This window comes from Schistocerca americana, chromosome X (genome assembly GCF_021461395.2).
Source record: "Schistocerca americana isolate TAMUIC-IGC-003095 chromosome X, iqSchAmer2.1, whole genome shotgun sequence".
Taxonomy (NCBI): domain Eukaryota; kingdom Metazoa; phylum Arthropoda; class Insecta; order Orthoptera; family Acrididae; genus Schistocerca; species Schistocerca americana.
The window spans coordinates 185,788,640-185,816,604 of NC_060130.1; the positions used below are offsets into that span (position 1 = coordinate 185,788,640).

At 39.4% G+C, this 27,965-nt stretch overlaps 1 protein-coding gene across 1 annotated transcript in view; it reads left to right on the forward strand.

Annotated features, from left to right (window-relative positions):
- The first annotated feature begins 217 nt into the window (after nucleotides 1-217).
- Nucleotides 218-27,965, forward strand: part of LOC124555743 (methionine aminopeptidase 2) — a 104,688-nt gene continuing 76,940 nt past the window's right edge. The window contains exons 1-2 of the mRNA XM_047129766.1: nucleotides 218-538; nucleotides 7,412-7,588. Of these exons, the coding sequence (XP_046985722.1) occupies nucleotides 391-538; nucleotides 7,412-7,588 (325 nt within the window). The 5' untranslated portion in view covers nucleotides 218-390. The remainder of the gene's footprint in view (nucleotides 539-7,411; nucleotides 7,589-27,965) is intronic.

The window sequence follows — 27,965 nt, forward strand, 5'->3', positions numbered from 1 at the left end:
AAATTGCATCACTTTTAACTGCATTTAAAGACTCGGAAGTACACAGGTGGACCTTTTTTTAAGTGTATGATGCTGTATGGTTCTCGGTTTGCATTCGATACCTTTTTGGTTCCCGAGAATGGATTGCTCGATTCTCCAAAGTTTTCGGTTTTGCATATCTCTTTCCCCAATGCAAGTGAGAACCAGTGAGTACCGTTGGAAGTGCTATGGAAGATATTACACTTTGATGTTCGAGAGTCAATGTGTTTGTGCTGTGGATCTACACATTGTACACAGTGTCGGTGGAATTTCGGTTAGAAGTGAGGCTATTTTTGTTGATTGGACTTGTTAGCTATTGTAGAACTGAGAAATAAATACGCGCAGTACAGTATATAGTGTTTATTGAAAAGAATGGCGGCCGCAATGGATGACACTGGGAAATCGGAAGAAAAATTGTCTGATAAAGAGCTCGCTGACGATGTGGACGATGGAGAGGTGGAAGAAGGAGCACCCGATGCTTCGAAAAAGAAGAGAAGAAAAAAGAAGAAGAGGAAAGCAGGTACATATCAACATAGTGAATGCTATGCGTAACTGCGACATACGTCGTGACTATAAGCTTTCGAAATAATGTTTATATGCACTTGGGATTTCCTGCTGCTGTCTGGTACACGTTTCGACGTGACAGTTAGTTATATATACATGTAAATCTTTTGCGTCCGTATTGACAGTGCCAATTTTGTGTTAACTGTAGTGGCTTATTCAGTGGATGGCAGATCCAACATGTAAGAAATTTGCAACACTGATTGAAACATTGTAGAATTTCAACATTGTCATGCAACTGGAAATCTTGGGCCCTTCTTTAAATATTATATGCCACGCATTTCCAGATTTCAAATATGAAAGAAGGTGTAGAAGGTTAACACAGACTTTGCATACTTGATTTAGTTTTTAAACTGGGTAATGACACTTTTCTGCATTTGAAGCTTCTTTAAAGATTTTCTGGATTGTTTAGGATGATAGAGCACAACAAAACCAAGGCAGTGTGGAACATCATAAGGAACGAAACAAATCAACAGCCACGTAAACATGAAAACACTATCCTGATCCACAGCAACACCAGAGTTACTAATCCACAAAAAATTGAAAATGTTTTCAACATTTACTATGAGAATATTGTTAAAAGTCTGTTACAAAGCATCAACAAACTCACACCCAACAGACAAAACAAAACAACTACTCCTGAAGAATCTATATTCTTCAGGGAAACTACTCCTGAAGAAATTGTACTAAGTGCAAATTACCTCAAGAATAAATTCTCATCTGGAATCGATGACATCCCACATTTTATCGTCAAAAACTGCATAAATAAAATATCTCTCCCACTCTCAAATGTGTACAACTCATCGTTGATGGCAGGTACATTTCCAAAATGCATGAAAGTGGCTAAAGTCATTCCAATCTTTAAGAAAGGTGAAAAACTCAACGCAGAAAATTAGAGACCCATATCGCTGTTACCTGTGTTTGGTAAGCTTTTGGAGATATTAGATCACCAAAGACTAATAAATTTTCTTGATAAGAACCAGATACTACCTGATGTCCAGCATGGTTTCAGAAAAAACAAATCCACGACAACTGCCATATATGAGTATTTACACTCCACCCTAGATGCTCTAGACAAAAAACAAAAAGCAGTTTGGTCATTCCATGTCAGTTCAATTAGAGGCTCCAGCTCATAGTCTCAGATTTGACTGAAATTCAGTACACTAATTCTACCATGTGTGGAACACTCGTGAACAAAGTATTAGTTTCCCCTGCCAATTAGTTCCAGAATTATGGCTTGTGAAAGAAGGTGGTGTGACCCGGAAATTGCAACCCGCATCTGGCAATCTATCTTCAGACCCAACTTCAGGTCTTAATAACTTTGGAAATATTCCACACAGTCCAGTGAAATTTTTACAACCCAGTAACATCCATTTAGAGAACACACTTCATGACTCAATACACCAACAACATATTTCTGAGGGAAAATAAAAAATTACAAAATGTGATTTAAAAAATGTAATACGTTTAAAGGTACATATTGTAGGTGCCCTCTATGCCAAATACAATTCGCTCAAAAAGGGTATAAATTTTTTTGTGGTAAGCTTAATGTGGCCTAAACACACAGAACTCATCTTGCCCATATCAGTCACAAAGACTGAGTTACATGCACACAAAAATTTGAAAAATTACCTGAAAAACATGGATTTTCGAAGTGTGGTAGCACAAAAGGGACAAGTGGTATCCAAGCCAAATTTCATACACTGCATAAGTAGACCATAATGATATATATCTCAAAATTTCGGCATGTTATTGCAAGAAATTTGTGTACAGTGGAAGTTGACAGATGTATTTGGTGATGTGGCCATTGTTCCACAACACAATTTTGTAAAAACATATTGTAAACTGTTCTGCCTCTTCTTATCCTCTCCCACAACTGTTTAATCACTAAGCAACAACATATAGACAGAGTAACACAACCTATCATTAATGTTTACTGCACCTTAGCTGCTAAAAACCAGTCGATTGTGCTTCAAACAGAAGTTCTCTCCCCCACTTTAGCTACTTTTCTCTGTACATTGAGTGGCAAATTGTACTGTCTTCCTGACACTGTGGTAGGAGCTGGAACTGTCATAAGAATATGTTCAAAAGGAGTCAAACACCTGTCTGCCAAACGTGGCCAATGAAATGATCTTGCTGGTCCTGCTGGTGCCATGAAGTTCACAAGTACATCACCTTCTGCTTCACAACACTCTGCAACACATCCTAAGTACCATTTGTCATCATAAACAGCAATAACATAGCAACCTGGTTGTATGTTGCTGCTTTCGCTTCTGAATCCTGAGTCAGACACACTGTGAAGAGACATGGTGTGCGTGAACCTATAGTTATAACCGGACAGTCTGCTCATCTGCACATAGTGAAAGTCTGCTGGAGAGAAGTGATGATGGCTCCTTGTGCCTGCAAAAGTTTTAACATGTTCTAGTCTGCTTTTTAGCAACTTCTCTACTGATTTCACCTCATCTTTCAAAACATAGAATGATTGTATTCCAGATATTTTTTTCTGTACCCAGGTAAATAATTGAAGAGGTGTTAGAATGTGACCTTCTGTAGGGTGCTGCAGACTAGCTCGTGATGCCATGCACTTAATGGTAGCACCAATACCATCACATATATTTTTACCATGACTTGTTGTGAAAAAATTCCATTCTGCATGAATCTGAAAATCATGGTAATGCATGCATAAATTTTTGAGATGTTTACAGTTTTTGTACTGACTAGCTGCCCCATCACTAAAGTATTTGACAAAATGTATGTGAGGCACCTTGTTTTTCACATATGCCATGATAGTGTGAATGTGGGCATGAACTGCAATGGCATCATGAATTAAACAGTCACTAAAAATGCACAGGTTCATGACAGACACATCACCTGATTCACCTCTATAGTAAATCGCAAATGGCTGGAGAGTTGCTTGACTGTTGTCCCAATGATATCCTTGGTTGGCATCTTGAACTATAAATGCATAATTTTCAGAAAAGTCTAGTATTACTATAATTTCATCTTGTTTCAAATTATCCTTACAAAACTGGAGATAAGCTGATTGTGCTGTTGCTGTGTGTGGTCAGTTTGTTGATTTTTTGACAACACATTTCAACAAAATCTTCCACTGTACTATGCTTTGTTTCAAGACTTGTGCGATCCATGTGTGTCCATTGTTTATAAGAAACAAGTTCGTTGTCATCCATAAGGAGTTCACCACACAGTTTGTTATTCATGTGTTCTGCAAGATTTGGGGTCTAGTGTAGCAGGGGATACAACCCGTCGGCTTTGGACAATGACGTCACAAGTCGCCAGAGAGCAGTTTACCATTTTCGCTTTTGCTGTTATGTTTCAGTTTCGTTTTTTTACTGATTACTTAATTAAGTGAATCTGTTTATTCTATCTCGTGAGATTTTTTTTTTTTAAAAACCCAAAAAACACTTATCAGCCACTGAAGGGAGCTACAACACCAAGAAGAATCGCTTCTCGATTGGCCACTTGTGACGTCATTGTCCAAAGCCGATGGGTTGTATCCCCTGCTACACTAGTCCCAAGATTTGCATTACCAGGACACTTTTCACACCTGTGTATCATGCACTGGTAGGAACTGATGTCACACACTAACAGCTTCATTGCACCTTTGTAATCCAGACCAAAATCCTTTATAGCAGCAAACATCAGCTTAGCATTTTGATGGGGGTCACATACACAAACATAGTTCTACCTCTTCCACCATTAGTGTGTCAGCTATTTTGTGTTTTAATTCCATTTGAGCTTCTTGTAGTTTTCTTCTACCATAGCTGGGCGTGTCTCTTTTCCCAACTTTGTATGTCTTCATGGGAGACAAACCAAGAGCAGTCACTGAAGTATTTAATTGCTCATCCGGTGTGGTGTAGGTGGCTGATACTCTTCGTCACTGTCATGTAAATTATCAGAATATTCTTCATTTTTTAGCAGTGTAACACACCTGGAATATAACTTTTGCCCTGGTTTCATATTAAGTCCCATGCACTGTTTCATTTTCAGTGCTGATTTTATATCAATTTCTCTGAGGCTACACTTCGCTGTCTTCTTATGAATCCGAAATGGATCAAAACAACTTCTTTGTAGGAAAGAATACTTATCCAGAAACACTTTCATATGATGATAACAAACACTAAAGTTTCCTGGAACTGTACTTCTTGTGCCCACAAGGTGTATCCCGGATCTCCATAGCAACAAATCTTGGTCCGATTCACCCAGATCATACAGTACAAAGGGAATGCCACATTTTGTTCCATATGTTGTTTTATGACATTCAGATGCTTGTGCTCTACCAATACTGCAATTTGTTTGAACAAAAGCACCACTAGTACACTCTTCTGTCTCCATACTGACTATCCACAACAGTACTGACCAGTCTGAAGTAGAATCTTAAAAACATGAGTAACCTGTAATTGTTGCTTGTTTCCTTTGTTGTTCCTGCCTAACAATGACTCATTATGTCCTTAAAAACTAACATTGTTTAACTTTCTGTTGCCTAATGGTTCCCAACAATAGCTGCAGCTTTATCTGAAACAAGCTGTCTGCATCATCACTATTACTTGCTAAATTGTGTTAAAAGAAACGTAACCAAATACATCTCTGTCAACTTTTATTATACACAAATGGCTTGCAATAACAAGTTGAAATTTTTCCACATATTATATTATGGTCTACTTATGCAGTGTTTGAAATTTGGCTTGGATATCACTTGTCCCTTTTGTGCTACCACACTTAGAAAATCCATGTTTTTCAGGTAATTTTTCAAATTTTTTTATTTTCGTGTGCATGTAACTCTGTTTGTGTGACTGATATGGGGAAGATGAGTTCTGTGTGTGTTTAGGCCACATTAAGCTTACGACCAAAAAATTTATACCCTTTTTGAGCTAATTCTATTTGGCATGGAGGGGACCTACAATATTTACCTTTTTAACTTATTACATTTTTTTAATCACATTTTGGTTTTTTTTTATTTTCCCCCAGAAATATGATGTTAGTGTTTTGTCTAATGGAGTGTGTTCTCTAAATGGATGTTACTGGGTTGTAAAAATTTCACTGGACTGTGTGGAGTAGTTCCAAAGTTATTAAGACCTGAAGTTGGGTCTGAAGATAGGTTGCCAGATGCGGGTTGCAATTTCCGGGACACGCCACCTTCTTTCACAAGCCATAATTCTGGAACTAATTGGCAGGGGAACTTAAAATTTTGTACATGAGTGTTCCACACTTGGTAGCATTGGTGTGCTAAATTTCAGCCAAATCTGGGACTATCAGCTGGAACATTTTCTCAAACTAGTTGAATGGACATGGAATGACCCAGTTGGGATCTTCCTAGATTTGTCCAAGGCATTTGATGTCATAGACCACAAGATTCTTCTCAACAAACTTTAGTTATATGGCATCAAAGGTACCCCACTAAACTGGTTCAGCTCATACCTGACGAATAGGAATCAAAAAGTGTCAATAAAACTTAACAATTAAGGACATATCGAAACATATTACTCTTGACTACTGCAGTATTACACAAGGTGTGCCCCAAGGCTCAATACTTGGACCAGTGCTCTTCCTTGTGTACATAAACGACCTACTGTCAAACATCAATGCCAGCACCAGTACACTCTTCACAGATGATGCCAGTATCCTTATAACAAGCAAAAATGAACATGAACTCCAAGAGGCCATAAATGGAAATACAGACGAACTTGATGATTGGTTTGAGAAAAACAAGCTCATAGTTAACACAAAGAAAACCACTTACCTAAATTTCCACCTAAGATCCAATAAAATTATGCCTGATAACAATTCTCAAATATCCCCAAATGCAGAAACAAGATTTCTAGGCCTATGGATTCAGCATAATCTAAAGTGTCAAACACACATTAATAAAACTAATAGTAAGCTAAACCAAGTGTGCTGTGCCCTACGAATACTCGCATACTGCACAAGCCCAGAAATTGTTCACACAGCCTACTATGCGCAATTCCACAGTGTAATGCTGTATGGTAGTATATTCTGGGTAGACTCTACACATAGCCCAAACATTCTCCTCATCCAAAAGAGAGCTATAAGAATAATGAATAAGGCAAAGCCAACTGATAGCTGCAGACCTCTCTTCCAAAAGTTGCTCGTCCTACCCCTTGGCAGCTTGTATATACTAGAACTATGCAAGTTTGTAAAAAGTAATATTACAAAATTTGATAAAAATGTAAATGCCTATGACTATGGTACTAGACAGAAAATGAAACTCCATGTTAAAGAAATGCGCACCTCTGCCTTTAAAAACTCTCCCTTCAACAAAGGCATTAAAATAGACAATAGCCTGATATCAGAAATAAAAAACCTTAAGTCCCTGACTATATTTAATAAAAAAATTAAAATCATTCCTACTTGATCTTTGTTTCTACAGTGCAAGTGAATTTCTGCTCCACATGGGCGGAAAGAAATATGAAACAAATTGCAGCAAAGAATTTTGTAAAGAGTAAAACATTAATGCAAGCATGTGCAAAAATCTTGCATCTGTATCATCTGCTACTAAGCAGATTAAGTGTAGAAAGAATGTCCAACCAGGTACTGTTGTGTATATGTGTGAGAGGAATACAGCACTAAAATAAAAATGTGTAACTGAGTATGTAATTTGTGTGTTCATAACTTCTCAGAAAACATGTATGTAAGCTCATGTTTGTATAAACTTTCGCCGTATTACTTCATGCAAGCAAATTATCATAATGTCCAACATCAAATGTATGTTTGTGCATCACCATGTGCATATCATAGGCCAATAAATAAATATTTTTTGTATGAATCAGTACTCTGTAATCGTTCAATTGTTCAGGAGCTGCTGCAGCAGCTGCAGATGCCACACCTGGAGATATCCAGGGAGAAGATGAGGACAAAATAGAACAACGTTTGAGGGATATGAGTATCAATGGATGTATTGATATACTTGCTGGAGCTGATTCTGCAACAGCTTCACAGGGGAACAGTGTGGTGGCAGACACGACCTCTGAAGGTATGAAGAGTACCTCAAGCATATTTTTTAGTTAGTTTCATGTTCCCTGACTAATTTGTAAGATTGATCATAATGATGTAGAACGATTCATTTTACATTCACATCTCAAATTATTTTGTAATTGCAGCTACGTGATAAACATTTGTAAGCTTTTGTTTAAATGTACAGATGTTAGTTGCTATTCCTACCCACCACCTTTCACACATCACAATAATAGAAATTCTTCTACAAAATAAGAGGAGTTATCAGGGAGAAACAATATCAGTTTGTTTTCAGATTTAACTTGCTCTCTGTCGGACATTTTATATCCTTGGGCAAGTGATTAAAAATTTTGGTGGCGACATTGTGCACCCCCTTTTTGTGCTTAAGATGACATTAATGTGGAGTAATGAATGTCATTTTTCCTTCTTATATTGTAATTATTTACATCATTGTTCCTTTTGCTGCTGGTGATTTTTACAACAAAGTTCATGTGGGAATTAATATACTTTGAGGCAGTAGTAAAAAATCTCTTTAAGCAGTTGTAGGCAAGATGATCGTGGGTGAGCACCACATATTATTCTTACAGTATGGTTTTCCTCAATGAACAATTTCTTTAAAATAGGTTACTGCAGAACTTTATTCCATATGAATTATTAAATGAAAATTTATAAAATATGTCGGGACTAGTGCAGTAGGGGATACAACCCATCGGCTTTGGACAATGACGTCACAAGTGGCCAATCGAGAAGCGATTCTTCTTAGTGTTGTAGCTTCCTTCAGTGGCTGATAAGTGTTTTTTGGCTTTAAAAAAAAAAAAAATCTCACGAGATAGAATAAACAGATCCACTTTATTAAGCAATCAGTAAAAAAAACGAAACTGAAACATAACGGCAAAAGCGAAAATGGTAAACTGCTCTCTGGCGACTTGTGACGTCATTGTCCAAAGCCGACGGGTTGTATCCCCTGCTGCACTAGACCCAATATGTCGACTCACTGATTTCTCTCTCCCCAAGATTTGCAATTATTCAAAGTGCAAATGTGGCTAAACTAAGTTGATTGCCATCAATGTGGACACCTAAAAATTTTGAATGTGGCACTCAAGCTGTTGTTCCCTCGCCAAATGTTAGATGTGGCTGTCAGATCTTGAAATTGAGAGTGAGAACATTTGCAGAAAACCACTTGGCAATACTTTCAAGATCATTATTTACCATTTCTTCTATTGCTGTTTGTATGTTTGGATTGATTAGAGGTTAACCGAAAGGCCATATACCACTCATTGTCTTTCACTCGTGATGTTGTGTGATGTCATTGAGGCATGGTGTGTTTTAAATGGATTGTGTATGCAGAGGGTGTGTTGGAGTAAGCAGTGTGGAATGTTTGTGTCTAAATTGTTTGTAAGTGATGTTAGTGTGGAATTGAACTTCATGCTGTGTGTTACTTGGTGTTATGAGAGTTTTTCTGTTTTACTCGGAGTTATGGGAGTTTTTCATTGCCTTGTCAATGAGTTGTTTGAATATCATTAGTTTCTGGCCACTGATTTGTTTTCTGTTTTGTAATTGTTAGTTCGTTGTGCTATTAATGATTTGAAAGTTGTTTTCCTTTGGTGTTTTGCTTGATACTAGGTATAGAGTTTACAACAAAATTCACTACTCATTCAGTGGTGGGTGCTATGGGTGAAAATATGGGGTCTACAATTAAATTTCGACAGTTATCTGGCTTTGTGGTGGAGTGTGCAAGGTGCCATCAGTGTGCAGGATTTATTAAACTGGGCAAATTGTGTCTTTCCTGAAACAAGGATGAGTGTATGTTGTGGTGTTTTCAGTGTTTCAGAAATGACTATTTTGTTCTTTTGGTGTGTGTGTTCACATACCAGTCTAGAATTGTTTGTCAGCTGACTTTGGTTAGTAAGCATGTCTATTTTTGGTCTTTTATTGCAAGAAGTGTAGTCTGTTTCTTTATGTTTGTAATTTTCTTTGAGATGGGCATATCAAAATTTCTGTTGGAGTAGATTTTTATGATTTTGTGGTTTGCGTTGCTAGTGTAAGTTCATATTTAGTAGTTTTTAGTCATGTGTGTCATGGGTTGTAGTTATTTTGGTCTTGTTAGGTTTTGATAATATTTACTTCTCCTAGTTCTGGGTTGTGTGTATCATGGGCTTTGTGTGAGCTATATAGGCCAAACAAAATTTGCTGTACCAGATTTTTCAGGTTGTCTGGGATCCAGGTTTCACTATCTTGTTCGAGCTGAATCTAGGTCAAGCAAAATGTCCAATATCAAATGTCTGTTTTTTGCGTTTTTTGGTTGAATTGGTTGTTGAGGAATTCATGTGCATAATTTTTTGGTTACTTTTTTTTTGGATAGTGTCACAATTGTTATTGTTTTTTATTTAGTTTGTCCCTGCCAAAACCCCATACTTCTGCAGTTGTTCCGTTACTTTCATTCTATTGCAATGTTTCGCGTGTTACTGATGTTTGTTCATGGGTGTGTGTGTGTTGGCTGCCACCTTCATGATGTCACAGGTCAAATGTGATAGGTGGTATCAACTTTTGTAAGCCTTGATTACAGTACTAATATCATCTGCAAAGAGAAGAAATTCTGCTTTTTGTATATTAAATAGAAGGTCGTGTGCATGAATGGGAAACAACAGTGGACCTAGAATTGAGTCTTGGGGACCGTTCCTGGAAGCTTCTTTTTTTTATATATATATATATTTAAGTAAACTATTATTTTAAAGTTCACATGCTTGCTGAGCAGATACTATAGTTTCCCGAACTATATGAAGCCGAAGCAGAAGGGGAGAACTTAAACTGCACAAATATGTTTGTAGAGAGGAGCAGTAGTTTAAAAAAAAAACTACTTCTGTATCATGCAGCAATTACCGTATCTAATGCAGTTCTGCTCATAAAACCTATAGTTGACAAAAGATTTTGCTTTGCTTGCACACAAGAGACTTATAAAAAATTTTGCTCAATGCTTTGAAAAGTGAATGAGGAAAATACTAATTCTTTGCACAGTATGATACGTAATTTCAATTAGGAAACATTTCACCATTGTTTACAGGCAGTTTTGTATGTCATGTTTTTTTAGATTGGACTATTGTACCTGTCAGATAGTCACAGGACATGGCAATGCAATGGAACACACAGTGTGACTGTACATTAGATTTTAATCCTGAATTTTTAGGAAGTTGGTAGAAATTGAGAAGGTAAAATCAAAATCTTGAAATGTCCCAGTTTGATGTAACTTGCGATTAACTGCTCATGTACTTTTATCTTCCAGTTTAGTTTACGCTCTAGCAATACATCTCAAAACCTTACAGAAAGGTTTATCCTTTCTCATTTTCCCTCTAGTTCTAAGTTCCGAAATTCTCCAACGTAACACCTGCTAAACTGCTTCTGTAAGTACCATCCCTGACTACTCTACTCCTCTTCTTTATAAGTGAAGGCTTTGTGGTGTTAAACTGCAGTCTAATTTCCTGGATGGTAGTCATATTTTGCAACCAGACACTCCAAATATTTGAAATTCTTATACTACTGCCCAGTTTTCAAACCAAGATTTGTAGTGGTATTTCACACTAATTTCTTTATACATGTCAAAATTTACATCTATGCCATAGTTCTTGCTTGTTTCATTCAATCCTGTAAGATATTATTTCTCCCCAGTAGTGATAGGCTATTAGTGTATTTAATAGTCTTTATGATTCTCCCTTTGCAGACTTCTGTTTCCAGCCACCCTCCATACAGTTTAGGTGGGTGTGTGGCTCTGTCTCCCTTACATTCGAAACACATACTCGCTTTTATGTGAGATACTGCGTAAAGGATGAGCATTCTGCCCATGAAGTAAATGCAGAATTCTTTCCTATTAGTACTCTTTCAGAGAGAATTGTCATCATTACAGTTACACAATCTGTTTTTGCTCTGAGAGAAAATTGATATTCTCGTGTTATGACTCAATTTTGTTGTAGCTGTCAGTTTAAATGTCTGTGCCATCTTTTCTGCTAGAGATGTTAGACTGATGACACTGTGGACTCTAAATGTCTTCTTCGTTTTTAAGGCAGTGGTACATTGAAAAGCTATTGGCCATTTGCCAGTAATATTTTATATTGGTAAGATGAGTCATCTGGGTCATTCCATGTCAAATTGACACACTGATTCAGACTTGATGTCTCAGATTTCCGTGATTTTTGGTATGCAGCGATATATCATAGACTTGTGGAAAAATACCAGATTTCAGTTATGAAGCACAATTATTTTTGAAGTTATTAATTTTTTAAGATTTAAATTTTTATGAAGAAATTTCATATTTTGGCAACTTTGGATGCCTATAGGCTGGCAACTAGTGATGATATAAATCTGGGAATGGTCTCATTTTAAAGCTGTTGAATGAGGCTTTAATATGATATGCCACAAGATAGGGGCTACAATAAAACAAAATGAACATTTTAAAATTCTAAATTTCTCAAAAAGTGGCAATTTTGAAAATTCCAGAAACTTTTCACGTATAGTTTGTAATGTCTTAATACATATATCAAAATTCTATCTTGGGATCTCAATGGGATCAGGAGATACAGGACTTCAGAAATACACATTTTGTGAAAAATACCAGAATTAGTATCATTTCAGAAAATTTTTAATAGTTCATTGAATGAAGCAAGCTACACATCACAATGAAACAAGCAGTAGATATTACTTTTACATTTTTTTTTAATGGAGTAAGGTCGCATAGAGACATAAGTGTAACATTAAAAATCCAATATTAAGAGTAAAGTTAAGGGTTAACAAATTAATTCATTGAGACTTCAGTTGTTGGAAGATACCTACACATTTGTTCACTTCACTGTCTGGTAAACTGTATGTTCAGCCAGTCTGTGTGACGGGATTCACTTTGCATATCACATCTGCAAAATGGATCCACAGTGTATCGGGTGGTATGGGATATGTAGGAATGTAACTTGCACTTTACTGCAGTCTTCATCTTTATCCAGAACATAACTCAACCACCAAGTGTCACCATAGATTGATTTTACATACCCACTCATATCTGCAAATATTATCTGCTGTATGTCCTCTACAACAGGAAATATGCTTGAAACAACTGCAGAAGAAAATAATTTCACATTTACTTTGGTTCCACATTTGAGATGTATGAAGGCATGAAGTTTCTGGGTGCGATATTGTACCGGTTGGCCAGTTGTTCTTCAGTTTTAATGTATTCTTCAAGGGTCACAAATACAAAGTCTATGTTAGATATGTTCTGATGTGACCATTCAAACAGTTGCCTTCCATCCATAAATTGGTCCTTATACAGTCTTTGTAGGCTTGCTCTGGCTGCTAGTCTTTTTACTGTGGCTCCCATCCCACCGCATGGTCCTTTGCCATGTGCTGTTGCTGAAAAATGCCATTCAGCCTCAACTCCAAAATCTTGCTTGTGATTACGCAAGTTAATAAAGATTTTATATTTTTGTATTCGGCCGTAGAGTTGTCAGAAAAACAGAAGAATTTTTTGGGAGGTGTTTGAAACTTACATTTCAGATATTCCATCAACTTTGTCTGGAACAGGTAGACGGCTGTAGTGTTGTGGTTGAGGCAGTCTGATATTATTACAAAATTTAAATATTTGACTTCTTTCTCTTTAAAATACACCACAAAATGGTGGGTGGTTGCCTGACTATTTGAGCAATGACATGATTGTGTCTCATCTTGCATAATGATTGAATAAATCTCAGAAAAGTCACAAATGACAGCCACTTCACATTCCAGAAAATTTTCCTTGGTATGTCTCAGAAATGCACTTTGTTCCTTTGCTGTGAAGTTATGACGAAGGAAGACAGGAAGCTTTTCACAAAATACATCAACAAATTCACTTATGTTTTTGAATTATTTCCAAGTTACATCTATCCACAGAGATCCACTGTCTGTATGTGACAGTCTCAATTGCATTGTCTTCATATGGTTTTTCCAAAAGTTCTCTAATCCTTTTAGTACCTGGACATGAAACACAATTTGAAAAGAAGCAGTCAGTTGATGGTGGGCTGCAAACCATCATTTGCAGGCAGTCCTTGTATGTTTTAATTTTGCCATCTGTCATTGAACTCATTCTTGCGTTTTCAAACATAAGCTTCACATTCTGATGAGTGGTTCACAGACAGACTGAGTGTGTTCGACTCTGGCCTGCTAGCACACAATTTTTAGGCCTAAGTTCTGCAAACTTAGAAAATTCCAATTTTACAGCTGGGAATTTTTCTTTGAAAACTATATACACTTCTTTTAAATTATTAAGCATCGACCTTTTTGAAACATGTTATTTACCACCTGTGCTGCCATCTTTCACTGATATAAAGCCCTTCATCCCTGGCATCACTCTGCTCATTTCATCACTTGTAAAAAATCCTTTAACAATATGAATGGTATGATTTGACAGACTTTTTCCTGGTTCCAGACCAGCACAAGACAAGGCACCCTTTTTCTTCAACATCTTGGCTTGTCAAACTAAGTAGTTAAAGGCCGAAAATCCCTGCATTACTTCCCTCACACTCCAGCTGTCGGGCATAAGAGTCAGCAGTTGAAGCTTCTTTTTCTTACTAGTGAAGCTGTTGTACACATTCTTTACATGTGCTAAGAACTCGTCTTGTGAATCATCATTCTCATCATTGCTAGATGCATTCACTAACAGTTTTCTCTTGACAGCCACATTGATTCTGTTGGCCTTCTCAATAGAGTAAATTTTGGATTGCATCCTCTTTTTGTTTACAGGCGATTCTCCTATATCTAAAAGAGAGCTGTTAAGAGAACTCAGAGCTTCACATTCATTAGAAAATGGCATATCAACAGCTTCTTCAATTTTAGTATCAGGCTGACCTCCTTCATGTATGTTGCTAGTTCAAGTGGAAATTTCTCGATGTTTTTCATTTCTCAACTTTGTCAGCTGCTTCCTACAACTGTCACAGACCCTGGATAACTCAGGTGTTCCTGGAATCAATTCACACATCCATGAAGTAACAAGTATCAAACCTTTTCTTGCATGAGAGTGATTAGGCATATTAAAAGGATTAAAACAAACGATTTTTACTATCTTGTCAGTGGTATCCATCCTGCAAAGGAAAAACAGTGAGAAATTAATAAGTGCAGTGGCCAAGAAATTGGTTGTGTTGTAAACATACAATATCACAGGAAACATCAAATGAACTTCATACAAGCAACTCTGACGCTACACTGGCTATAAATGAATGGTCGTATCTGCTTGACCAATCAACTTCCACCTTGTGAAAGGGGATTTCCCCTGAGGGAAATCCCCTTTTTATCTGAGTAAAAAGGATTTCCCTCTATTTGTAGGCCAATCAGCTTCAGTTCTCTTTTAAAGAGAGGTTTCCAAACATGGTACACAATAAAGTAATCATTGCATTTTATTAATTTAGTAGTGTCCTGCACACTGCGTAACAAAATTAGTAATTCAAAAATAAAATTTTACTGATTTGGTACATTATTTACAAAACGTGTATTCCTGAAGCCCATTATCTTATGATCCCATTGAGATCCCATGATAGAATTTTGATATATGTATTAAGACATTACAAACTATATTTGATAATTTTTTTGAAATTTTTAAAATTTCCACTTTTTGAGAAATTTAAATTTTAAAATTTAATTTTGAAGTTTTCAATTTTTTAAAAATTGTAACCCCTATCTTGTGGCATATCATATTAAAGCCCCATTCAACAGCTTTAAAATGAGACCACTCCCAGGTTTATATCATCACTGGTTGCCAGCATATGGCCATCTAAGGGTGCAAAAATATGAATTTTTATAAAAAAATTTAAATCTTTAAAAATTAATAACTTCAAAAATAATTGTGCTGTATAACTGAAATTTGGTATTTTTTCATAAGTCTATGATATATTGCTGCATACATGAAAATCTGAGACATCAGTTCTGAAAATCTCCCAAAATTGTGTTGATTTAAAATGGAATGACCCATCTGCCTCTTTCAATTCATCCTTATTTTTACTATTATCCTCCTCACTCTTAGTAATTTAAGCCCTTTCTCTTCTTCATGTAACTCAAAATCTACATAAAGTTTGATCCCTTGGTGTCTGTGTTTGCTGTTACAAGTTGTTTTGTGCAACTTATTTACAGATTTACTAAAAGAGCATTCCATTGATCATTATCTTACATCTTGCATGTAACTGAAGTGTGAAGATTCCATCACTAATTTAATGCACTGGACTCGCATTCGGGAGGACGACGGTTCAATCCCGCCTCCAGCCATCCTGATTTAGGTTTTCCGTGATTTCCCTAAATCGTTTCAGGCAAATGCCGGGATGGTTCCTTTGAAAGGGCGCGGCCGATTTCCTTCCCAATCCTTCCCTAACCCGAGCTTGCGCTCCGTCTCTAATGACCTCGTTGTCGACGGGACATTAAACACTAACCACCACCACTAATTTAATGTTCTTCTCTTTTGTTGTATCAATTTCCCATATTGGTTAATAGTTCATTGTTTTGAGTTATGAAGCATGCTATTCTAGTCATTAGGGTGATGTTTACTGGTAGCTGCCATGAACAATAATATCCAAGACATTTGTCACTTCTGAATCCAAGGACATATTGAGTAATTGGTTATCAGTTTAGTCGTGAAGCCTGCAATAAAAATAATTTTTTGTTCCCTAATTTATTTCAAGGTTGTGTACCATGGGTGGTGTCTAATTAAAAGTATTTTGTGTAGGACAAGTGATGGCCCTGAATGATGTCATTGCCATATTGATTGTTTAGACTATTTGGAGTGCCGTTGGTTCATTTTTTAGTAATTTTAAGGAAAAGGTCTCTTACTCAGTAAACAAATTCCAGCAAGTCATAGCTATTGTGAGCAGAAACAGGCTTCAGATGATACACAAATACTCAACAGTTTAATAACTGGTTAATTGATAGTTGTTTAAGTGTTTACTTGAAAAATGTAGTAAAACATGGCAGACTCTTTCTCCTTAACAGCAGCAGTAGCAAATATGAAGTCTGTTCAGAAAATTCTGGAACATTGCCCACAAAATTTTTCTGTGCTTGCATTTTACTTATTGTGCATGGTCTCCTTCGAAATACTCTGCTCCACAATTGATATACACTGCTCCCAGTGCTGTTTCCACTTCTGGAAGCAGTCTTGGTATGCCTGTTGCTGGATCGCACAAAGTGCCGTCTGTAAATTTTCTTTTATCTTGTATATCATGACAAGTCTTCATCCTTTAAATAGGGTTTTTTAACTTAGGAAATAAAAAAAAAGTCTGCAAGGGCCAGGTCTGGAGAGTACGGAGGATGAGGCAGCACAGTGACCAACAGGGATGAATGTGCGACTGTGTTATTGTGATGCAAGACCCATAAATTGTCTTGCCACATTTTAAGTCATTTCCTTCTCACATTTTCTCGTAGGTGTTGCATGTCTGATAGTACTATCAATTAACAGTTTGTCCCTGTGGCACCAATTAATGATGAATAAGCCTTCAGTGTCAGAGAAAACTATTAGCATGGGTGAGACATTTTACCTGACCTGGTAAGCGTGTTTTGGCCATTGAGAACCTTTCCTGACACATTTTGAATACTGAATCTTGGTGTCAACCTCATAACCGTAGACCCATGTCTCATCATCAGTTATGATTCTCTTAAGGAATATCTCATTCTCATTTGCGCAATCCACAAGCTCTTCACAGATTGTGAGGCGAAGGTCTTTCTGGTCTTGACTTGTGAGCCGTGGTATGAACATGGTGGCAACATGATTCATTTCAGGATTTAATGACATGATCCAGATGAAACGTTACATTCTTCTGCAGTCTCTCTGTCGGTCAGTCTTTGATTGGCATTCTTAACTTCATTGACATTCCTGACATGAGTGCCATTGGTAGACATTGGTGTCCTGAGCGAAGATCGTCTTTTAACTTCGTCTAGCCATTTTCAAACCATATGAACCATTCATAAAACCTAGTACAACATATGCACTTATTACCGTAGGGTTCCTGCATCATTTGGTGTGTCCGTGTGAAGGTTTCCTTGAGTTTCATGCAAAATTCAATTCAGATGCATTGCTCCCTTTATTCTGCCATCTTGAAATTGGCAAACTGTGCGACACAACATTCTACTCGATACAGCACTGAACAAAAACTAACAGATATACAACAATAAAACTTCTGGCAATTACACATTAGACACAGGTGTGTGCAGGGATGCCAGTTGCTTTTTGCTCCAACACACCATTGGCATGAAATTACGAATGTTCCAGAATGTTTCGAACACACCTCGCTATTGAGAAGACTGAAATTTCGTTACTGATTAGTTGCATTAGGCATGCCTGTACGATCTTCATGAGATGATAGAAATTCCCGAAATCTAGGACGATTTGTGACAGTTCAACTGTCACCTAACCTGTCTGAGGTTGCACAGTGATTAAGGCACTAGACTTAACCTTGAGCTTAAATGGAGACTTGACCATCCTCATTTAAGTTTTCTCTCATTCCCTAAATTTTTTTAGCTGACTGGCTGGCTTGTATTATAAAACTATGACGGATTTCTTCATATACCCCCCCTCAAACTGAACTAGTGCTCTACCTCAGTGAGGTATCAATATCTGAGATTCCTGTTATTGACTGGCATCTCAGATGTGTGCAGTAGGACTGAGGTCAGGTGACTTTAGAAGTCAGATAAATACGGGGTGTCCATATTTAAAGTTCCAGTTTCAAATTGCTGTAGAAAGAGAACCACTGCTCAGAATGATATCAAATTCGAACAGCATATTATTGATACAGGGGGAACTGTCATGGGACAACAAAGTCAATGAAAGTTTGGCAGTTAACAGTTGTGGCATCTTTAGTTAGATAAGCCTACCCACCACGGTAATGTTGTACCACATTGGATGGGATAAATCGATTTTTAATAGCCCTGTGGTCAAAAACCGCATAAAAAGCAAAATGATATCAGTTTTTAATTGTTGTGAGAATCGCGCAAGACATGTTCAATATGTTGTTCACAGTTTTCTGGCACTAATTGAAATCGAGAAACAGCATGTTCTACAAGAAGTCGGAGTGTCTCAGGGGTCACGTTCAGAATGCATAGCGCAGTGCATGCCTTCAGTTCAACTAAGTTTGTAATTGGAGCACTGAGCACAACATCTTTCATATAACCCCACAACCAGAAGTCACATGGATTAAGGTCAGGTGATCTGGATCTCCAGTCCATAGGGAAATGACAGTTGATAATAGTAGCATTCCGAAATTCCTCTGCAGCAGTTGCTTCACTGGCTATGTAATGTGTGGAGGAGCACCATGTTGCATAAAAACAATCCTACCCACACATCCATGCTGTTGAGGGTGAGGATGACATTAGTTTTTAAAAGACTCTCCTAGTGTTTACCAGTGGTGGTACAGGTAACAGAACCTGCAGGACTCCCATCCTCAAAAACTATGGCCCTTCTGTGAATGAAGCTATCAGCCCACACCACAGAGTCACCTTTGCAGAATATAGTGGTATCGGTTGATGTGCGTGCAGATTTTCTGTTGCCCATATTCTGCAGTTCTACTTATTGATGTGTACTTGCAGATGGAAATTGGCACCCTCTGTCTACAGAATGTTGCATAGCCATTCATTGCCCACGTCCACCCAAGCAAGAAATTCCAGGTTGAACGTTTGTGTTGCTGGCAGGTCAGCAGGAAGCAACTCCTCAACATTGATGATTTTGCGTGGATAGCAGTGCTGAATGTTTCGTAGGATTTAGTGCGCCGTGCTCACAGGCATGTCCAGAGTTGCAGCAATTCTTCATGCGCTGTGTGTTTGCACACCACATCTCAACCCCTCCTGCAATGATGTGACCACATTTTTGATAGATATCAGATCAGCTGCTTTCCTCCCTCTCCCACAATGCATTTCAAAAGAAACTGTCTTTTTGAATTTTGTAATCATTTTCTCCAGACCCTTAGCAGACATCAGGCCAATGCCTCTTTTCATACCCTCGAGTGTCTGGAACTTCTGCAGAGTTATTGGCCCACAGTCACTGTTATAAAAGAGCTTTACCAGCGGCGCACAATCCTCCACGGAGACAGTCATGTTGCGCATCTCTTATCTAAACTGAGTAACAGTCATGTGCCGTGCGTCTGTTGGTATGCATATTCTGATGCTTACAATGCCATCTATTGGTAATTTTTTTTATTCCATGATGTTTCCCACGGTGTCAGTAATATTCTGTTCAAATTTTACGTCATTCTGAGCACCCGTATTTTCTTTGGATGCTGCAAGCACAGAAATGGGTGTGCAATCTGCAGCCAGCTAGCTGTATCATTTTTTTTTTTTTTTTTTTTTTTTTTTGTCAGTAACGATGGTAGATTAAACAGAATTTGGCATAAAGTGACAATCTGGAGAGTGATCATGATGTGCATAATTTTTGAGTGTCTTAATTGCAAAGATTTTTTAATAACTTTACTGGTTGTGGCTATACCATACCTATATTCAGAATTTACAATAAAAATGAAAGAAAGTAAATTATTAGATACTACATTAAGAGATTAAAAACAAAAAGTAGTTATACCAAAAACGTGTTATAGCTCTCATTCTGTTGCACCACAAGAAGTTATAAGGTGTAAAAATAACGAGAGTCAAAACTACCATGCATGCTTCATCCAGATATACAGTATATAGCATGCAAATTAATCCTAGAGATCGTTGATACGCACATAACATCAAAATATTTGTACATAGTATTTAAAAGGACGTTCATTTAAAAGTACAGATCTTTAAAATGTTGTTAGTTGTATAAGAAAGCAGGATTGTTAAAAAATATTTAACAATATGAAAAATGTATTTGTCTTCTGACAGTTTAAAGCTGGTCAGAATTTAACATAATGTTCAAAACATAAAAATTGATTACAGAAATCAGCCTAAAATTTAGTAAATTACTATAGCTCTAAAATTAGTCTCATACATGAAGAAAATGGAATAAAATTAGAAAATGTGTGTATTGTCCTGTTTCTTGTATTCAGTTTTGTTTGGATTAGAATAGTCAGTACTAAAAATAAAACAGGACTGGACATAAAGTAATGAAAAGAAGTAAATTACAAAAGTATTTCATTAAAATAAATAAAAGATAGCATAATTTATAGTGGGAAGGTGGTGAAATGTGGCAGCTGTCGCCAGATGGTGCAGGTTACTCATAGTTCTATGTTGTTTACTCTTGGGTACAGTTCTTGTTGTGCTATTTGAGATAACGAAGATTCCTGGAGGGAGCAGCACGCTGGCCCGTGTGCCATGCATCCACAAAACTCTAAATGACAGAGGTACTGTCTTTTTATGCGAGCCTTCGACAGTGCATGATAACACTTCTGTGTGCATGAATTATGAAGTTAATAAATGGGTAAATAACAAACTAAAAGCTGTATATAGTTTTCAAAAATCTTTTAGCATAAAGAATGGTTATGACCTTATGAAAGAGACTGACAACATAGGGCTACCAGAAGAATCAGGATTAGCCTCTCTCGACATTGCTAACTTATACATTGGTGTCACAGTCGATAAGACTGTACAAGTCATTAAAATGAATCTACTTTGATACAAGAAGATGTGTACTGCCTAAATCAAATTCATTGAGCTCCTCCAAATAACTCTATTCCTCGGCTACTTTACCTTTAATAATAAAATATATCGACAAAAAGAAGGCTGTCATTGGAAACAGTGGCAGTGGCAGAAATTTGTATTAATCACTTGGAAAATGAGTTGTTTGTAGAGTTCCCTATTTTTATACAAAACTTAGCCTATTTTAAAAAATAGATGCAATTTTTCTTTACGAAGGACAAGTAAATTACCTTAATAATTTGCCCAAATGATAAGTTCTAGGCTCTTGAAGATTAATTTCAAAATGGAAACAGAGAAAGAGAACAGCATAAATTTTCTTGGCACGAAAATCACGAAAAAGGCAATAAGCACTTGTCGATCATTCATTAAAACCCACCACCACAGACAGCACAATATGTGAAAAATTATGCCGTCTTTGGTGAACCGAAAAAGTCTTCTTTAACTTGGTGATCTGTTATATGACACAGCTTTCCTTGTCTGAAGAAGAAATAGATAAAGAAGTCGACATGCTGAAACAAATAGCCTGTGCTAATGGTTCTAAAAATAGAGACGTAATGAATATTTATTAAGCGACCAAAAGGTGAGTGACAGCACACGGAAACAGTCTCTTTCACAAGGTCACGACTGTTCCTTATGCTAAAATATTTTTGAAAAGTGCGTTATGTAGCCCGTTATTAACTTCATAATTCGGGCACATAGAAGTGTTATTGTGCATCATCAAAGGCGTACAGAGACAAACTGTGCAGCTGTCATCTGTTGTTTTCTGTGCAGGCGTGACACACGGGCCAGTGTGCCGCTCCCTCCAGAAATGTCTGTTACCTCAAATAGCACAGCAACAACTCTAGCCAAGAGTAACCAACTTCAAGCAGCCTGCGTCACCTAGTGATGACCGCTGCACTTAACTACCTTCCTGCCATGAATTGTGCTATCTGTTTATTTTAATGAAATACTCCTGTAATTTATTTCCTGATTTATTTTCAGTTTATAACTTACTGTTTGAATCAAAAACATAAAAATGGAATATGAGAAAAAGGGAAATTTGCATGTTGTTGAATTTTATTCCATCTTCCTTCTCTCCAAGATTAATTTTAGAGCTATCATAATGTATTCAATTTTAGCATTATTTTTGTAAGCAATTTCTATTATTTCAACATTGTGTAAAATTCTTACCAGCTTTAAACTGTCAGAAGACAAATACATTTTTCATATGGTTAAACTTTTTTTTCACAATCCTGCTTTCTTATATACAAGGTTTGCCCAGAAAGTGATGCAGCACATTTTTTTTTTCTCAGCTGAAAACAATGATATGAACGCAAAACATAACGTATGTATTATTTTGAAGTCTCCTGAGTGAGTGCGCCAAGTTTCTGTCACTTCTGACAGATAGCGTAGTTGCAGGACAGTTTCAAATTGGCATCTGTAGGTGATGTACATTAAAAGCAACGTGCCGTCATTGAATTTCTCACTGCAGTGATAGAAACTGGGTGGAATATTCACAAATGCTTGTGCAAAGTCTATGGAGCATTTGCTGTCAACAGAAGTACAGTTAGTCGCTGGGCACGGAGGGTGAGGTCATCGGAAGGCGGTTCAGTGGAGCTCCACAATTTGCAGCGATCGGGGAGACCATGCACGGCTGTCACACCTGACATGTTGCATTGAGGTGATGTTGTCATTTGTGAGGGCAGATGCATTACGACTTGAGAAGACATTTTGAGGACAACGAGGAAGTGATTCACACAGTGAAGCACTGGCTCCGCCACCATGACAAGGCACCCCCAGGGGGGCTTGCCACTCTCTGGCGGGTTCGTGCTTGGCTACCACGGGTCCCCAGCCTTTGCAGCATCTTTTCCCTTCCATGCTGCTTGTCTATCCTTTTGCTATTCTTTTTTCCCTCCCTTGGGGAACATGTCTGGGTCTGGAGTGTTATTGGAGTGTTCTGCATTGTCTGTCGCTGACATGAGGACAGTTTCACTACTGTCTCTCGTTCCTTTTCCCTTTCTTTGTTTCCCTTCTCCTTTCGTTCCTCTGCTTCATCATTTGAGGTTCCTCTTTTTCTTCTTCCTCCCTGTGCGCTCCTGACTGCCGACCCACACATCTGACATGTAACAGGTGACTGGGTAACGCGTAATTCCTATCCCTGGGTCGGCAGGTAGGGTTCGCACATACCTGCTGGTACAGGCCAGGCCCAGGGAGGGGTGATTGCCTGAGGTCCTCCCATTCCAAATTGCCAGTTAGTCTCTCTGTCAGGTGTTCAGGAGGTGTGACGTGAAGTGTCAACAGTCACTTGAGGTGGGTGTGTCCCCTTGTTAAAGGAGCCCCCCAGTTGTAAGGAGCATGCCATCAGAGACAGTGGCAATCGTGGGGGAGGTTTCTCTCAATGAGCCAATCATCTTCACAATCAGTGTCAACAAAATGTAAATGGAATGAGGTTAATGATTCGAAAACCCTTCCAGCCGCACCACGGTTCCTCGTGGTATCACATACTGGAGACAGTCAGTCCATTGCCACGGTAAATGCATTTATTATTCAGAAAGGTGTTGTTCAATTGTCAGCCCTGTGAAATCTTGATCATGTTTACAGAATAGGACTTTGCTTTTGGATACTACTTCTGATTCTCAAGTGCAACAAATGCTTGCTGCCTCGCTTGTCGACAGCTATCCTGTTCGTGTCAAAGCCAGTAGAACTCTGAATTCTTTCCGTGGTGTTATTTACTCTAGGCTGCTCAACTGTCTGACAAAGACAGAAATCCAATCTTACCTCTCTGATCAGGGTGTCATTGCCATCTATTTGGCTGATGAAAGAGATAGATTCGTCCTTAGTGCCCACCTGCACTCTTTTTCTCACCTTTGATAGAGTGGTGCTTCCATCCAAGATCAAAGCAGGCTATGAAATTATCATAGTCCGGCCATACATTTCGAACCCAATGCACTGCTACCAGTGTCATCATTTCAACCACACTACAACGTCTTGTTGAAACACAGCCAAATATGTGACATATGGTAGGGATGCGCATGAGGCAGATTGTCTGCCCCCTTCTCCCCGCTGTATCAACTGCAATGGCAGCCATACCGTCTCCTCTTGGGATTGTCCCGTGTATCTTGATGAATGGGCTGTCTAGGAGATCCGGGTAAAGGAAAAACTGCATTACCCTGTCGCCTGCAAGTTATTGGCCAGTCGCAAACCCTGCATTCTCCCATCTGGCACTTATAGTTGTCTTCTTGCTACCTCTTGCTCCATGAAGGACATGGCCATGCAGATATGTGACCTCAGATTCAGCACTGAGGTTGTGAAATCGCCCAGTGTCAAGGCAGCATTGCCATCCCCCCGTCCAGCTGTGCAACAGGCCATCAAACTCTCACCTCAAGGGATAAGGCCACCAGCTACACAGCCGGTAGGCCAGAAAGGACAGGAGGAATACTACCATGAGGGCTACCTGTGTCCCTCCAGCCAACTGGAAAGGCTCGAAAAAGTCCAAGAAAGGCAAACAGTCTTCTCCTTCACCGACTCGAAGATCCTCTTTGATGGTGTTCCCATGTGATACCTTAGTCTCGCCAACCTCCGTAACGCCGGTGTGCACCACCAGCCGTTTACCGAGCAAGGTGGCGCAGTGGTTAGCACACTGGACTCGCATTCGGGAGGACGACTGTTCAATCCCGCGTCCGGCCATCCTGATTTAGGTTTTCCGTGATTTCCCTAAATCGCTCCAGGCAAATGCCGGGATGGTTCCTTTGAAAGGGCACGGCCGACTTCCTTCCCCATCTTTCCCTAATCCTATGAGACCGATAACCTCGCTGTTTGGTCTCTTCCCCCAAACAACCAACCAACCACCAGCCGTTTTTCTGTGTTTGTCTCCACAGACTGACAGCACAAGCAAGCCGATGCTTCTGTGGACCTCATGGAGCAGAATCCTCTTGCTTCTGTGCTCTGTAGCAGCGAGTCTTCTCATACTGTCACTCGGCAGCTGCCGAGGTGACACCCCTTCATTTTTCCTCCTCATAACTCTCCTCCGGTGAAATGTTTATGGCCTTTGGTCCCACAAAGAGGATTTATGGCTGCTTTTAGCACCACAGTGTCCCTTTGTACTCTGCCTTCAGGAAACAAAATTGCGTCCTCACAACCGCTTTGAGCTATCACATTTCTTCCTGGTTCGTTTTGACCTTCACCCTGAGGTTGACATTCCATGTCATGGGGACGTCATGCTGCTAGTAGGGGATAACGTTCATAGTCGGCCCATCTCCCTGACTACCCATCTTCAAGCTGTTGCAGTTTACCTTTTCATATTTCACCTGATGTTTGCCGTTTGTACAATTTATATCCCTCCATCATTCGTTGTTACCAGGGCAGACTTCCTTCAGCTTATTGGGCAGCTACCTCTCCAATTCCGGTTACTCGATGACTAATGCACATCATTCCCCTCGGGGTTCTCCCAGAAACTGTCAGAGAGTTGCCCTCGTGGCTGATCTTTTTAATCAACTCAACCTCTTCTGCCTTAACACTAGAGCACCTACATTCCTTTCCAACTCCTCGCACACCTATTCCCATTTGGACCTATCCTTCTGCACTGCCCAGGTTGGCCATCGTCTTGAGTGGTCCGTTCTTTCTGACACCTACTCGAGTGACCATTTCCTGTGTGCTATCCATTTGCTGACGCCTACCCCACCAGCGTGCACACCCAAATGGCAGCTTACTAAGGCTGACTGGCAGCTTTACTCCTCCTTGGCAACCTTCAAAGAAAAAGATATCCACAGTTTTGATGACCAGGTGGAATACTCACAAATGTCATCCGTACTGCTGCAGAATGTTCCAGCCCTTGCACTTCCTCTTTACCACACCGTGTCCGAGTCCCTTGGTGGACTGAGGCACGTCACAACGCAATTCACCCACGGAGATGTACTCTCTGCTGTCATCCTACGATGGCAAACTGCATCCATTATAAACAGATGCATGCCAAGTGTCGTCACGTTCTTCATGATAGCAAAAAAGCTACCTGGATTTCATTCACTTGTTCTTCTAACAGTTCCACCTCTTCCTCTGTCATGTGGACCAACCTCCGACAGCTCTGTGGGACCCAGATCCATTCGTCAGTTTCCGGCCTGACAGTAGTAAGCTATGTCATTGTGGACCCTATTGCTATCTTGAACACCTTGGGCCGCCATTTTGTGGAAATTTCGAACTTTTCCCACTATCGCCTTGCCTTCCTCCATCGGAAACAAGTGGAGGAGGCTCAGGCGATACCCTTCTATTCTCAGAATTGTGATTGCTACAATGCCGCCTTTACTATGAGGGAGCTAGATCATGCTCCCAATTCATCCCGATCCTCCACCCCAGGGCCTGACGCTATTCACATTCAGATGTTGCAGCACCTTTCTCATGTAGGCAAGCACTTTCTGCTTAATACATACAACCATATCTGTAGCAGAGGGCACATTTCGTGGACATTGGCGTGAATCCACCGTCAGACCCATACCTTAGCCTGGTAAGGACAAAGACCTACTTTGTAGCTACTGCCCCATCACTCTCACCACCTGAGTTTGCAAGGTGGTGGAACTTATGATTTGTGTCCAGTTGTTATGGTGGCTTGAGTCTCGCAATTTACTAATGACTTCACAGTGTGGATTTCGATCGCGGCTTTCTGCAGTTGACCATCTCATCCCTTTGTCCATGAAAGGTTTTCTGCGGAAGACCCAGGCTATTGCAGTGTTTTTCGATTTGGTTAAGGCCTACGACACCTGCTGGAGAACTGGTATCCTCTGTATTCTTTACCCGTGGGGCTCTCGTGGCCGCCTTCCCTGTTTCCTTCAGGAATTTTTATGATACTGAGTTTTCAAAGTGCGTGTGGGCTCTGCCTTGCGGACACCTTTATCCAGGAAACCGGTGTGCCTCAGGGTTCCTTCCTAAGCGTCGTCCTCTTTGCTATTGCCGTTAATCATATAATGACCTGTCCCCCCCCCCCCCTCCCCCCCCAGGTATCTCTGGCTCCTTTCTTGTTGACGATTTTGCCAACTATTGCAGTTCTCCACAGTCTTGTCTTACCGAGCAGCATCTTCAGTGATGTCTTGATTCTCTTTACTCCTTGAGCATCAACAATGGCTTTCGGTTTTCCACTGGTGAAACCATCTGTATGGATTTCTGATGACACAGTTGGTTTCTCCCACCATCTTTACATCTTGGGCCTGTTGCTCTTCCATTCGTTGAAGCTACGAAATTCCTGGGGCTTATGCTCGACAGGAGACACTCTTGGTCCTCTCATGTGTCTTACCTGGCAGCCCGTTGTACGTGGTCCCTAAATGTCCTGTGTGTCCTCAATGGTACTTCCAGGGGTGCAAATCGGACTACCCTCCTCTGTTTGTACCGGTCCCTTGTCCATTCTAAACTAGACTATGGGTGCTTTTTTTATGTATCTGCACATCCATCATCTCAACACTATGCACCATCGTGGCATCTGGCCACCGGCGTCTTTTACACTAGCCTTGTTGAGAGTCTGTATGCTGAAGCTGCTGAATTACCACTGTCCTGCCGTCATGACTTTCTCCTCAGCAGATATGCATGCTGTTTATTTGCCATGTGTAGCCACACCTCCTATGCCTCCTCCTTCGATGATTTCTTTCATCGCCAGTATGGGGTGCGTCCCTCTTGTCTGTTACCTCCTGGCATCCGCTTTCGGCACTTAATGCGGCGGCTTAACTTCACACTACCTGCAACTTTCCTGGTGGGTGTGAACTGTTCACCACCTTGGCTTCGTGAAGCGCCTGTGTTAAACTTGGCCTTCATTCGCTTCCTAAGGACACTACTCTAGTCTCACTCTA